The sequence below is a fragment of the Pygocentrus nattereri genome, chromosome 15, assembly GCF_015220715.1.
Source record: "Pygocentrus nattereri isolate fPygNat1 chromosome 15, fPygNat1.pri, whole genome shotgun sequence".
NCBI classification, from domain to species: Eukaryota; Metazoa; Chordata; class Actinopteri; order Characiformes; family Serrasalmidae; genus Pygocentrus; species Pygocentrus nattereri.
The window spans coordinates 32,000,993-32,013,501 of NC_051225.1; the positions used below are offsets into that span (position 1 = coordinate 32,000,993).

The 12,509-nt window shown below is 40.7% G+C and overlaps 1 protein-coding gene across 1 annotated transcript; it reads left to right on the top strand.

Annotated features, from left to right (window-relative positions):
- The first annotated feature begins 817 nt into the window (after positions 1–817).
- Positions 818–8,482, top strand: LOC108430067 (vitellogenin-like). Its single transcript, XM_037545448.1, has 27 exons — positions 818–866; positions 1,000–1,020; positions 1,103–1,254; positions 1,387–1,638; positions 1,944–2,105; positions 2,199–2,347; positions 2,439–2,589; positions 2,714–2,871; positions 2,948–3,113; positions 3,205–3,330; positions 3,562–3,780; positions 3,861–4,078; positions 4,165–4,262; positions 4,576–4,700; positions 4,795–4,896; positions 4,981–5,112; positions 5,207–5,390; positions 5,483–5,585; positions 5,674–5,859; positions 6,027–6,280; positions 6,372–6,691; positions 7,073–7,117; positions 7,279–7,344; positions 7,484–7,684; positions 7,781–7,932; positions 8,026–8,170; positions 8,255–8,482. Exons 1-27 carry the CDS (start codon positions 827–829, stop codon positions 8,480–8,482), a joined length of 4,155 nt encoding a protein of 1,384 aa, XP_037401345.1. The 5' UTR covers positions 818–826.
- Positions 8,483–12,509: the final 4,027 nt, after the last annotated feature.

Below are 12,509 nucleotides of genomic sequence, written 5' to 3' on the forward strand. Positions count from 1 at the left end.
ACATCGCTGCGGAGGAATTTTGGCAGAATTGTTTTAATTCTACATCGCTGCTGTTGGATTAAAACCTCATATCCACAAAATGGTAACTTTATAGGAGAAGGAAAAAACACACTTTACTTTTAATGTAAGTCAGTGGAACCAGACTTTTTTCCATATAATTTTGGCCTGTTTCTTTTGCTCCATTAATCATGAAATTTACACACAATGTAAAGGGCGACAGATCATTTCAAATTATAGCAAAAACTGAAAAACATCAAAAATGATGATAAGAGGTTTTGTTGCAAAAAGAGCAATTATATTAAACATTCTCTGCCAAATATAATGTAACAAAATGCAATTTTCCATTTATACTGAAAAGCAGTGAAAGTGTCTTTAGGAAAACATGTCCTAAACACAACAATTCAGTATTGTGAAAACAAATTCTGTCCAGATTTAAAAATTTTATTAGCAAATATAGACAGCCAAAGTGCTTGTAGTGGTACAAACATGCATGTAAAGGAATTGCTGATGTAATGCTGTATTGTAAATGCAAAACTATTAATTGAAGACATTAATTTATTTATTCAACCTGTAGATTCAGTAAGAGATTATTGCATATTTGTTGGATTTATATGTAGCAAAACACTATGCTGGACATTGGATTTTTGTCAATATGACAAAAGGTTGTGTTACTCTGACCTAAACCTGTCAAGTGGCCTATCAGGGTCTTTGTACATCAGAATAAGCATGCAAGAGTTAATAATTCATTTTGAAGGACTGCTTAGTCAGCAAAAGTATTTCAATAAAAGAAGCAGCCACTCAGTGGATTTATCACAAACCAGCAGCCATGAGAGCTATTGTGCTTGCTCTGACTGTGGCCTTTGTGGGTAAGTGATGATTTGAACTTGATAGCAATGATTTAATTTTCTAAGCATTTTCAATTAAGTATTAAGGTGCAAGATTCTTAGAAAATGTATACAGAGAGTAAATGTAGTTTTTATTATGTTTTATTTCATTTAGCAAGTCAACAGACCAAGCTTGGTAAGTGATGTTTTTTTAAAGAAAAAACTGGGATAGTTTCATATTTCCTGTCAAAGAAACTTACTGTGAAATATTTCATTAGTTCCAGACTTTGGTGCTGGTAAGACCTATGTCTACAACTATGAAGGTCAGCTTTTGGGCGGTCTGCCCCAGGAGGGTCTGGGCAAGGCTGGTATAAAAGTCAGCAGCAAGGTTCTCCTCAGGGCTGAAGCACAGAATACCTTTGTCTTGAAGGTAAAGAAATTCTCCTTCACATGAAAGATGCAAATAATCATTTATACAAAAATAATAAGATGCTAGATAATGAAGTTAACTGTAGAATAATTTAATCAAATGTGCTGCATTTTGGGATGATTTTGCCCCTAGCTTGCAGACCCTCAGATCTATGAGTATGCTGGGATCTGGCCTCAGGATCGTTTTGCTCCTGCTGCTAAGCTCACCGAAGCACTGACAGCTGACCTTGCGACTCCCATCAAATTTGAGTATGCTAATGGTGCAGTTGGTAAAGTATTCGCCCCTGCCAGAGTGTCTGCTGCTGCCCTGAACGTGCACAGAGGCATCCTCACCATCCTTCAGCTCAACCTCAAGAACACCCAGAATGTCTATGAGATGCATGAGGTAAAAGAATATACATAAAGGACATTAAATATCAGTTACTATTCAAATCAGTAGTCTTAAAACTGGGGAGCTAAGGAGGCTGTAGAAAAATCTCAGAAGTTGTATTTATACTAAATAAGAATTTTTTTAGATTTTGTCAGTTCATTAATTTGGCTATAAAAAATGAAATGCATGCTAACCACCTAAATAAGGTAACTCTATTATCATATCAAGTCCGAATGATAGCTAGCAAAATGCACATTCACGAGATTACAAGGTCATGATCCTCTTTCATTAAGAGAAAATAATGAATGTCTTCCTCTAAGGCTGGACCTCATGGAGTCTGTAAGACCCACTATATGATCACTGAAGATGAAAAGACCCATGAGATTACTGTGTTAAAGTCCAAAGACTTGACCAACTGCCATGAGAGGGTGATAAAGGATACCGGTTTTGCTCATGCTGAGAAGTGTGTTGAATGCCAGCAGGTAAAATCAAATGCTGTGAACAAGTTGAGTTTTGTTTTTTACAAGTAAATGAAAGATGCATTCCATCTGTAACTGATTCTATCTTCAACACAGAGGCTTCAGAGTCTGACTGGAACTGCAACCTACAACTACACCATGAAGCCAACTGATGCCGGTGTTCAGCTCTCTGAGGCTACAGTTGATGAGATCCATCAGTACTCTCTATTCAACACAAGAACTGGAGCAGTCCAAATGAGGGTCAGGTAGGAGATGCTCCACTTGCTCTGATATTTAAAATCCTCTTGCAGCATTCAAACAATGAGAAGAGATTTGATGAGGTATTTTTAATTTCAGGCAAACTCTGCAACTAATGGAAGTGCAGAATACCCCCATTGCCCCTGACACTGCTCAGTATTCAGCTCGTGGGTCTCTGAAGTATGAATTTGGTGCTGAGCTTCTCCAAACTCCCATTCAGCTTCTAGAGATCAAGAATGCAGTGGCCCAGGTAACATGACTAATCTCCAGTAACATTAGTAAAATCTTTCCAGTCATTGCAACATCTTAACATGGTAGACGTGTCATTGTTTTAACCATTAAGAGTTCAAACATTACCACCTACTCCATTTCAGACTGCAGAGGTCTTGCAGCATCTGGCTGCAAACAATGTGGACATGGTCCATGAAGATGCTCCACTGAAATTTCTTGAGCTAATCCAGCTCCTGCGTGCTGCTACTTTTGAGAATATTGAGGCCATTTGGAATCAGCACAAGACCAAACCTCTTCACAGGTAAAATTCCCTTGAATATTTTCATGAAATTAAAATAAAAGATGTTTGTACTTTTCTAAAATCTTTATTCTGGCAGACAATGGATTCTGGATGCAGCCCCTCTTGCGGGTACACCAGCAGCTTTGAGGTTCATCAATGAAAAGTTCCAAGCTGATGAGTTCAGCGCCCCTGAATTCACTCGGGCCCTTCTGCTTGGTTTGCACATGGCCACCGCTGATCCAGAAGCTATTCAACAGGCTGCTGTGAGTTTATCATTTTACCATTTCAAGTACTTTAACACAGATGCTTGTAGACCTCATTCTAAATATATCAACTATTTACTCTGTTGAACAGAGTTTGGCACAGAGTCCCAAAATTAGTGCCATGCCAGCGCTGCGCGAGGTGATCATGCTTGGCTATGGTTCCATGGTTGCCAAATATTGTGCTGAAGTTCACACCTGTTCTGCTGATCACTTGAAGGTAACATTTTTGTTTATTCATTCACATTTCTCATAGGCTTTAATTATAGTTCAGGGTTCAAGCAGAAAGTCAGACAGCAGATATATGTTGAGATCCTAAAGAATTCCTCTTATATTCAGTGTGACAGTGCATGTTTAAATATAAATGATGAATGGTGTAATGAATCGTAGTAAAGAATGTTGATTAATAACTAATATTCCATAAAATTTTCCTTTCAACATTGGTCATCAGCCTGTCCATGACAATGCTGCAGAGGCCATTGCAAAGGGTGAAATTTCTGAAATCAGCCTGGCTCTGAAGGTTCTGGGCAATGCTGGCCACCCTGCTAGCCTTAAACCCATCATGAAGCTTCTGCCTGGATTTGGATCTGCTGCTGCAGCCATGCCCACGAGAGTCCATGTTGATGCCATCTTGGCCCTCAGGAACATTGCCAAGAAGGAGCCAAAGTTGGTAAGTATGAGATGATCTGTGAAACATCTGTTTTGGGTCATTTTATTTCAGAAGCTAAATCATCTTATTGGCCTGTGTAGGTCCAGCCAGTGGCACTGCAGCTTTTCATGGATAAGAATCTTCACCCAGAAGCACGTATGGTTGCCTGCATTGTACTGTTTGAGACCAAACCCTCAGTGGCTCTTATGTCCACTGTTGCTGGTGAAATAGAGAAAGAGCCCAGGAACGAAGTGGCCAGTTTCGCTTACTCTTACATCAAGTCTCTGACCAGAAGCACGGCCCCTGATATGGTGAAAGTGTAAGAATACTTTACCTGTTTATTTAGCAGATTAATTCTTGCTGCTGTTAACCCAAAGTGAGAAGTGACCATTTTATTTATTACAGAGCTGCTGCAGCTAATGTTGCTGTCAGAATCTTGAGCCACAAACTGGACAGACAGAGCTACTTTTCCAGCACTGCTTACCACTCGGACCTTTATGTGTGTAAGTTTCAATAAGATCTGATTTTCTCATGACGTTTATAAAATTACTAACAAAAGTCAGTGTATATGCTGTCATAGGGGTATGTATAAGTAATTGTAGCGTTATGGAATGGCTAAGATATCCAGACTACATGCGGCAAACTGGAGTTTGATATTGCACTGGGGCAAGCACTCCACACCATGTATATAAGAGTCTTTGGACACGACTTTTAAGACTACATTTGCCTACTTTATGACTTGATTAAACTGTATGTTGCTCTAGATAAGAGTATCTACCAAATGCTTTAAAAATAAATATCTTTTTTTCTGTAAAGCTCCTCTCATGGCTGGAGCTGCTGGTACTGCCTTCATCATCAATGATGCTGCCACCATTGTGCCCAGAGCAGTTGTGGCAAAAGCACGTGCTTACTTGGCTGGAGCTGCTTCTGATGTTGTAGAGGTATAAATATTTCTTTTCGAGGCTGTCAGCAAATTGGCTTACATCATGTGATTTTGTTTCTGGAATTTCCCTTTTTTTGTTAAATCTCAACCAGGTTGGTGTCAGAACTGAAGGTCTTCAGGAAGCCCTACAGAGAACTCCAGCTGCAGATAAGAATGCTGATCGCATTACCAAGATAAAGCACACCCTGCAAGCAGTAAGTGGTTAACACTGCGTTATTATATTCTACTAATGCACCATTTAATATATATTTGAAATTTAACATATCTTCATTTTCCAGCTGATGAACTGGAAGGCTATGCCAGCCAGTGAGCCACTGGGTTCCATTTATTTCAAAGCCTTTGGACAGGAAATTGCTTTTACCAACATTGACAAAACCTTCATTGACAATGCCATTGAGCAGGCAACACAGGTATTTCATTGATTCATTCCAGTGTTTGACAAGTCCTGTATCTGTTTTAATAATTGCATGTCAAATATAATGACATTTTATGCTCACTCTAAAGGCTGCCAAACCACGTGCACATCAACTGCTGAAGGAGACTGTTAAGGCCTTGCAGGCTGGCATTTCCTACCAATTTGCTAAGCCTATGCTGGGAACTGAGGTGCGTCGCATCATTCCCACTGCTGTTGGTGTGCCAATGGAGCTTGGTATTTACTCTGCTGCTGTTGTTGCTGCAGCTGTAAACGGTAGGGTTTTCACAGCTGTCTGACATGCTAGCATTAAATATGCTAATCATTGACAATAGAACATTGATTGTGTTATTTATTTATTTATTTAGTTAAAGCCACCGTTACACCCCCTCTACCTGAGAACCTAGAGACTGGCATTCTTGATCAGCTGAGGAAGACTGATATTGAGTTGCAAGCTGAGGCCAGACCAGGGTACTCTTCCTCATATACGCACAATGAGTAAACAATGAGTAAATGACCTTCCAAAGTCATTATGTAAATGTGTGCTTTTTCTTTTCAGTGTCGCCACACAGACCCTCGCTGTGATTGGAGTGAACTGGCCCTTGATTCAGGCTGTTGTCATGGCCAGAGGAAAGATTCACACTGTTGCGCCATTTAAAGTGGCTGCAAGAGCTGACATCCCAAGGGGCAACATCAAGGTGCAGATTCTGCCAGCTGCGGCTCCTGATCATGTTGCTGCTGTCAGGTAATGCAAGGAAGAGTGACAAATTTTATGTCTGCCTATAATTAAGTACTAGAATTGATGTCAAATTTGTGAAAGAAACTGACAAAAAGTACAGACTATACAATAGGCAAAGCCAGTTTTAACCCTCAGACTGTACCGTGATCTATGACCGTGTTTTCCTTTAATAGCTTCGACACTGTCGCTGTAGTCCGAAATTTGGAGGACCACCCTGCTGATAGAGAAATATCCCTGGCACCTGCAGCACCCTCTGGTGCTCAGTCCTTGATACCTGCTTCCATTCAGAAGTCCCTGTGTGGTAAAGTCCCTTACTTTCAAGTCAAGGGATGCATCGAGGTTGCCTCACGTAATGCCGGTTTTATGGGATACAATCCTATTTACTATGTTGTTGGACAGCACTCGGCTCGTATTTCAGTGGAAAGAGGTAAGTGGGAGGGTCACTAAGTTTGACACCAGCCGGGCTGCTTATTACTTGTAGTAAGAGTACAAAAATAATGAATCAACTTATGTTTTAGGTGATGGTCCTGCTCTTGAACGGGTGGAGTTTGAAGTTTACATTGCTCCTGAGAAGGCACCCGAGAAGTCTGTTAGGGAAACCAACCCTGCTTTGGGTGAAACTCAAGAAGAAAACATTATCCTGTTGAAACTGAGGGAATACCTGGAGGCTGGGCTGAAAAAATCCTCAAGCAGCTCTTCATCGTCCAACAGCACAAGCAGCAGCAGAAGCAGCAGCAGAAGCAGCAGCAGGAGCAGCAGCAGGAGCAGCAGCAGGAGCAGCAGGAGCAGCAGGAGCAGCAGCAGCTCTCAAAGCTCTTCCAGTGCTCGCAAGTCCAGGGTATGTCTTTAGCATGTGGCTATTTATGGTCAAGAATTATGATTTACATATGATTTAATTACTGATCGCATTACTGGAGAAGGTTATGTAAAATGGCAAAGCGTGATTAAGTTAATCTTCTTCTACTAGATGATAGCAATAAGGAATATCGAAAAAATCACATTTTATTGTTCCACACTGTAAAAATGTACATTTTCTCGCCGTAATTACAAGGCTTCTGAAATGGTATTGATATCGGTAGTGATTCTGCTATGGGAAGGGATCACTTCGTTCACTAGTTTACTATTGGACTCCTACTAATTGAACACCTACAAGTTACCACATTTCTCGTCTAAGATCTTTTTCATTTTCTCATTTTTCTAATTTTTTGTTTACACCTAGGGTAATTTTACATATGGCCCATTTGAGAAATTCCATAAGAATCAGGTGAGTTTGAAAGAATCCCTTAAAGGGATTTCTTTTAAAATTATACCGTTTTTCCTTTTAAATACATAAAACATGAAATGACGAAAGTACACTGACTTCTTTATTCATTTATTTCCTTTTTTCCTTTGAGAGAAGTAATAAGGTTTCTGTTTTTGTTGCAGTACTTGGCCACACAGATAACATCAAAGGCCAGCAGCTCATCTAGCATTGAGGCCCTTCAGAGACAGGTAAAATTAAATGTGCTGTGGTGTTTTTACACATGGTTGGCAAAAAAAGAAAAAGTGTACAATCTACCTGCCCACTAGCCACACATAACAAAATGAATGTACTTCATGAAAATTAACAAGTGCATGTTGACACTTTCAGGCTAAGCTGCTTGAAGATTCTATTGTACCTGCTTTTGTCATCATTGCTCGTGCTGTCAGAAGTGACCGCAAACTGGGATACCAGTTGGCAGCATACTTGGATAAGCCCAATTTGAGAGCACAGCTCGTGCTTTCATCCATTTCTAATGATCAATGGAAGCTGTGTGCTGATGGTGTCCTGTCGAGCAAGCATAAAGCCAGCGTAAGTCTGGCCTTCTACTGCAGCTTTCTAAGACCAGGTACTTTCTCAGTATTCAAACTTAGTATAGTATGCACTAAGCACTGACTCTCCTATTAGGCTAGGGTTGGTTGGGGTTCAGAGTGCCAGGACTCTTCTGCAACTGTCAAGGCTGAGACTGGTCTGCATGAGTCAAGCCCTGCTGCTCGTTTTCAACTGGACTGGGACAAAGCTCCAAGACTTGTAACCACTGCAGCAATGAATGCTATAAGGTACTTTCAGAAAATTCAAAACCACAAATATCATGTCAGGCTAAATCATACGTGAAGTTTCTTATAAGTCCTTATATGTATTTCTACCAACAGGATTTGTGAATACCTCCCAACGCAAATAGCAGCTCACCTGGCTGGAATTGCTGTCAACAGAGCTGAAAACAAAGCAAACAGTGTTGGCATAATTATAGCTCTACCAACTAAGAGGTCCGCGGACGTCATTGTGAAAACTCCAAGGGTGCGTAGTTTTTCTTGAGGCTTTGCATGATTTGACATTTTAACCAAAATTTCTTGTTTTAATATTGTTTTCTCTTACAACTAGATGACCGCTGCAAAGATGGCTATGCCTCTTCCTTTTGCCCTGCCTGTTGAAAAAGACGGAAGCATTCCAGCTCTTCAGAATTTGGACATTCAAGACGCAATTCAGAAACTGGACATCCGTGCTGCTATTCAGAACTTCGACGCTGCCGCTGCCGTGGAGAGAGCAATGGATGCTTTGACGAAAGTGCTGAATGAATTTGAGAAGGCACAGAATGAACAAGCAATATAAGGATGAATATCTCCAAAAATTGGACGTTCGCACCATTGTTGAGCAAATCCAGAATTTGGATATTCGTGCCCTGATTGAGAACATTCCGGATTCGGAAATTTGTGCCATCATTGAAAAATGGCTGAATGAATCCAAGGCCCAGAACTGGGACATATGATTGCAAATACATAATTGAAATAAATAAATATATTACAAGCATTCAAAAACAGAATATTGTGTTTTTATTGTGGCTTTTTAAAGATCTTTCTCAGCACAGCCTTCATTTTTTCAGTCATTTCATTTTTCTTTATTCGTTATGTCATTTTAATCAAAACATTATTTAAACAATCAATCTTATCTTTAGCTTGTGCTGAAAGTTAGAAAGTGCAGCATTGTGATAAGATTTTTGTTTTTTCTGAACAATACATGAATAATGAATAGAGAAATGCTCTGACAGATACATGTCTGGGAGAAATTATGCCATTACAACAGCAATAATACACATAATGACTATCACACACTGTTTTTATGCTCCACACATGCTATTACTTTTTAAACGTTTCAAACACAAGAATAAAATCCATAAGAAAAACGTATCAAAGTGTCCAAAAAATGTGCCAAATACAAATAATAGCCCTTATGCATTGAAACTGGGTGCTTTGGATCACCTTTAATTTCAGGCAAACTGCTCTGTACATGCATCTTGAAACATTTTTCTATGATGAGGAAATGAGTGTTGGTTTGAGGACAAATGATGAAGTTCAGTGCATGAAATCAACAGGAACAAACTCAAAGACCTATTAACTTACACTTACTAGCTGACTTTACTGCAGCGATAATGCTTTGAGCTTCATGTGGATTAGTCACTGATCACGTTTTTGACACTAGCAACACTGACGTTTCAGAGAGGATAACGTGAGGAATGTGGTAATTTTGGGTCTGCTTCAAAGACCAGATTTCGAATGTTGTTATCTCCAGTTTCATAAATACTACCATAAAAGTAATGCGTCTTTGGAAAGGGAGCATAACAGCTCAAAATAATCCTGCACAATCTGAAGTCATTTACTCTTATTTTTGAGCTCTCTAAATCTCTCTGTCTCTCCGGACCACCGGCACAAGTGACATCTCAGCAAGGACACGCACATTCTTGAAAAAGATGGTTCTACAAAGGTTCTGTAGTAAAGAAAATGGTTCTAAATAAAACCATGAACACTGAAAGACCCCTGTTCGTGAATTAAGAGTTCTTGCATGGTGAAATAGTTCTTCAGGCTGGTTCGAGATGAAGTGCGCCTCGCCTTGCTGGTCAGCGAGAGAAGCCGGTTGCAGTTGGAGGAGGAAGGTTTCTCTATGGCCAGAATGAATAGGGTCTCTATCGCAGCCTGCATTAAATAAAGATGTTCAGAACCCGATACATTTTGTCCTGTGCATGTTTTTCTCCAGAACACCACTGGATCCTCTGAATTACGAGGTCGTAAAGAGCTATAATACTAATATTTCTACATGTGATCTAAAGCTACTGCGTATCAATTTGATGCCGCTAAGCTGCACGAAATGAGGTGGGCTGTGGCGGTGTGCTATACTGTAGCGCATATTTACAGATATACCTGTAAATAAAACTTCTGGGTGGGATATTTTGATTGGCTAAAATGCCTTATCAAAAATACTGCCCTGTTAAAGCTACAAGGCTGAATTTAGCTTCTTTTTTTGCGGGCTTCTTGTTTGAATGTTCCAGTTCCACCTTAAATAGTGCAGCCGCTGTGAGTAGCTATCACAAACATTAGCAAACATGACGGGATACGAAAAATAAGTTAATGTTGCTCAGCTATTAAGCAGAAATAGCGAAACCTCGTCATATCATGCCTTTCAACCCTCCATGAGCTGCTTGTTCGAATTTTCCTATTCCACCTTAAATGGGAAAAGTCAGTCAAAAAGCTGGCAACTATGGTACTCACTCCCTACAGCCGGTTCACATAGACTATTTACAAACATACAAAATATATATACCCCCCCCCTCCTCCTCCTCCTCCTCCCCCTAAAGTGTGAACCCATTCTCACAACGAAACAAATCCTTGGCATCTACAGAGAGCATCAGCAACAGTCCCCTTCTTGTGAATGATAGTGAGATTAAAGCCTTGCATTATTAAGGACCAGTGCATCAGGCGCTGGTAGGCATTAGACATGCGCTGTAAGAATGTCAAAGGGTTGTGGTTGGTATAATCTCTGAAAGGGGGCTGAGCTGATGCCAATGTCTGCTTCAAAGTGTTGCAACGTTAAAAGAAGACCAAGTGCTTCCTTCTCAGTAGTACTATATGGCAGCTGATGTTTGAGGAATTTACTGGAAACATAGTAACTGGGACATTCGGTTCTTTGGGCGTCTGCTTGCAAAAGCGCCCAGCACCTGTTCCACTGGCATCTACCTCTAAACTAAAGGGTTTATTAAAGTCAGGTGTGGCAAGGACAGGGGAGCTGTTTACAAGGCCTTCACAGATTCGAATGTGGACTGGCACGCAGGAGACCAGACTAAGGCCACAGCGTTTCGTAGGAGAGAACTAAGTTGCAAAAGAACATCAGAGAAATTTTTTACTAAAACAAGCGGTCATACCTAAAAAAACGCTTATGTTCACGTTTTGTTTTTGGAATAGGGAAACAATTAATAGCTTGGACCTTGGCGTTCAGGGGGCGGACTGTATCTTTACGAACTGTTTTTCCAAGGTAAGTAACTTCACTCTTCCCAAATTCACACTTCTCAAGATTCAGCACAAGCGAAGCTTTTTGTAATCTGGAAAATATTGTTTCCAGCAGCTGCAAATGATGGTCCCACGTGTCAGAATAAACTACCACATCATCAAGATAAGCCTCGCAGTTTGGTACGTCACCTAAGGCGATATTCATTAGACGCTGAAATGTTGCAGGTGCGTTTCCGTGTGTCCGGTGTGGCGAAAGCGGAGATTTCAGAAGTGCGAGGAATGAGAGGAACTTGCCAATATCCCTTTAAAAGGTCAAGTTTACTAACATATTCGAGTTTTCATGACGTTTGAGCCAAACACATTTTGTTTAGCAAGATTGCGAGCAGAGCGCAGGAGTTCACAAAGTTTGTTTACTGTCACATTCTCTTGTTTAGGTGCGGAAGGAGGAGACATCCGCTGCTCATGTAAAATTTTGAGCGGAGCATGAACTGAGTGACCAAAAGGGAGGGCGTTCGGACTGAAACCAGTGGATTCCTGTGTCACGAATGGCAAATAAGAGTAAGGGAACACCTTCATCCCAGTCCTTATCGACCTCGGAACAGTATGCTTTCAACATGGTTTTAAACGTCTGGTGGAACGTTCAAGCGCACCTTGCGACTCTGGGTGATGCGCACTAGACACTTTGTGCTTAATGTTACGTTCGTGTACCACCTGAGAGAATATTCTTGATGTAAAATCTTACCCTTGGCAAACCAGAAGTTGTACAGAAGAGCAGGTGGTGGTTTGAAGTATTAGACTTGACACCCTCAGAAGGTATTGTCGTGTTCGTCTATCTCAGTGTCAGAGGAGGCATGGAAAGACTCACACAACGTCAAACTTTCAGTCAGATGGCAGATTTACTTGTTCTTGACAGCTTGCAACAAGCAGTATACAAAAATAGGTAAATGCTCTTTCTCGGTGCAGCAGGATAGGCTAACCCAACCGCACCGAGGAATATGAGCACTCAACTAACTAAAAAAAACTCTTCCCCTCAAAGAAACGTGTAATCATGCTATTGGCTAATGAAGGATTCATACGTAGAACACATCATTAAAAACACACTAACACAACACAACTAGATAGTTAACAAAATCACTATCATTACACTGCCCCCCTTCTAGCCCTGCAGAGTCCCTTCTGCATTAACTAAGCCACTACCGAACTAAAGATAACTGAACCGTCCTTAATCTGTATAGTGAGCGGGGATGAGAGCAGCTCTCCCACTTCGTGTGTGAACTTCCTCATTTTCAGCTAGATCCATGTCACTGCCGGAACCTTCTCTGACAGCAGTATTGCAACTTTTTTGACGCCGGCGCCGTGCC

Coding starts and splice junctions, on each gene's coding strand:
- LOC108430067 (XM_037545448.1), top strand. CDS start 827: ATGAGAGCTATTGTGCTTGCTCTGACTGTGGCCTTTGTGG. Junction 4,701..4,794: donor CTGCTTCTGATGTTGTAGAG/GTATAAATATTT, acceptor AATCTCAACCAG/GTTGGTGTCAGAACTGAAGG. Junction 8,171..8,254: donor TCATTGTGAAAACTCCAAGG/GTGCGTAGTTTT, acceptor TCTTACAACTAG/ATGACCGCTGCAAAGATGGC.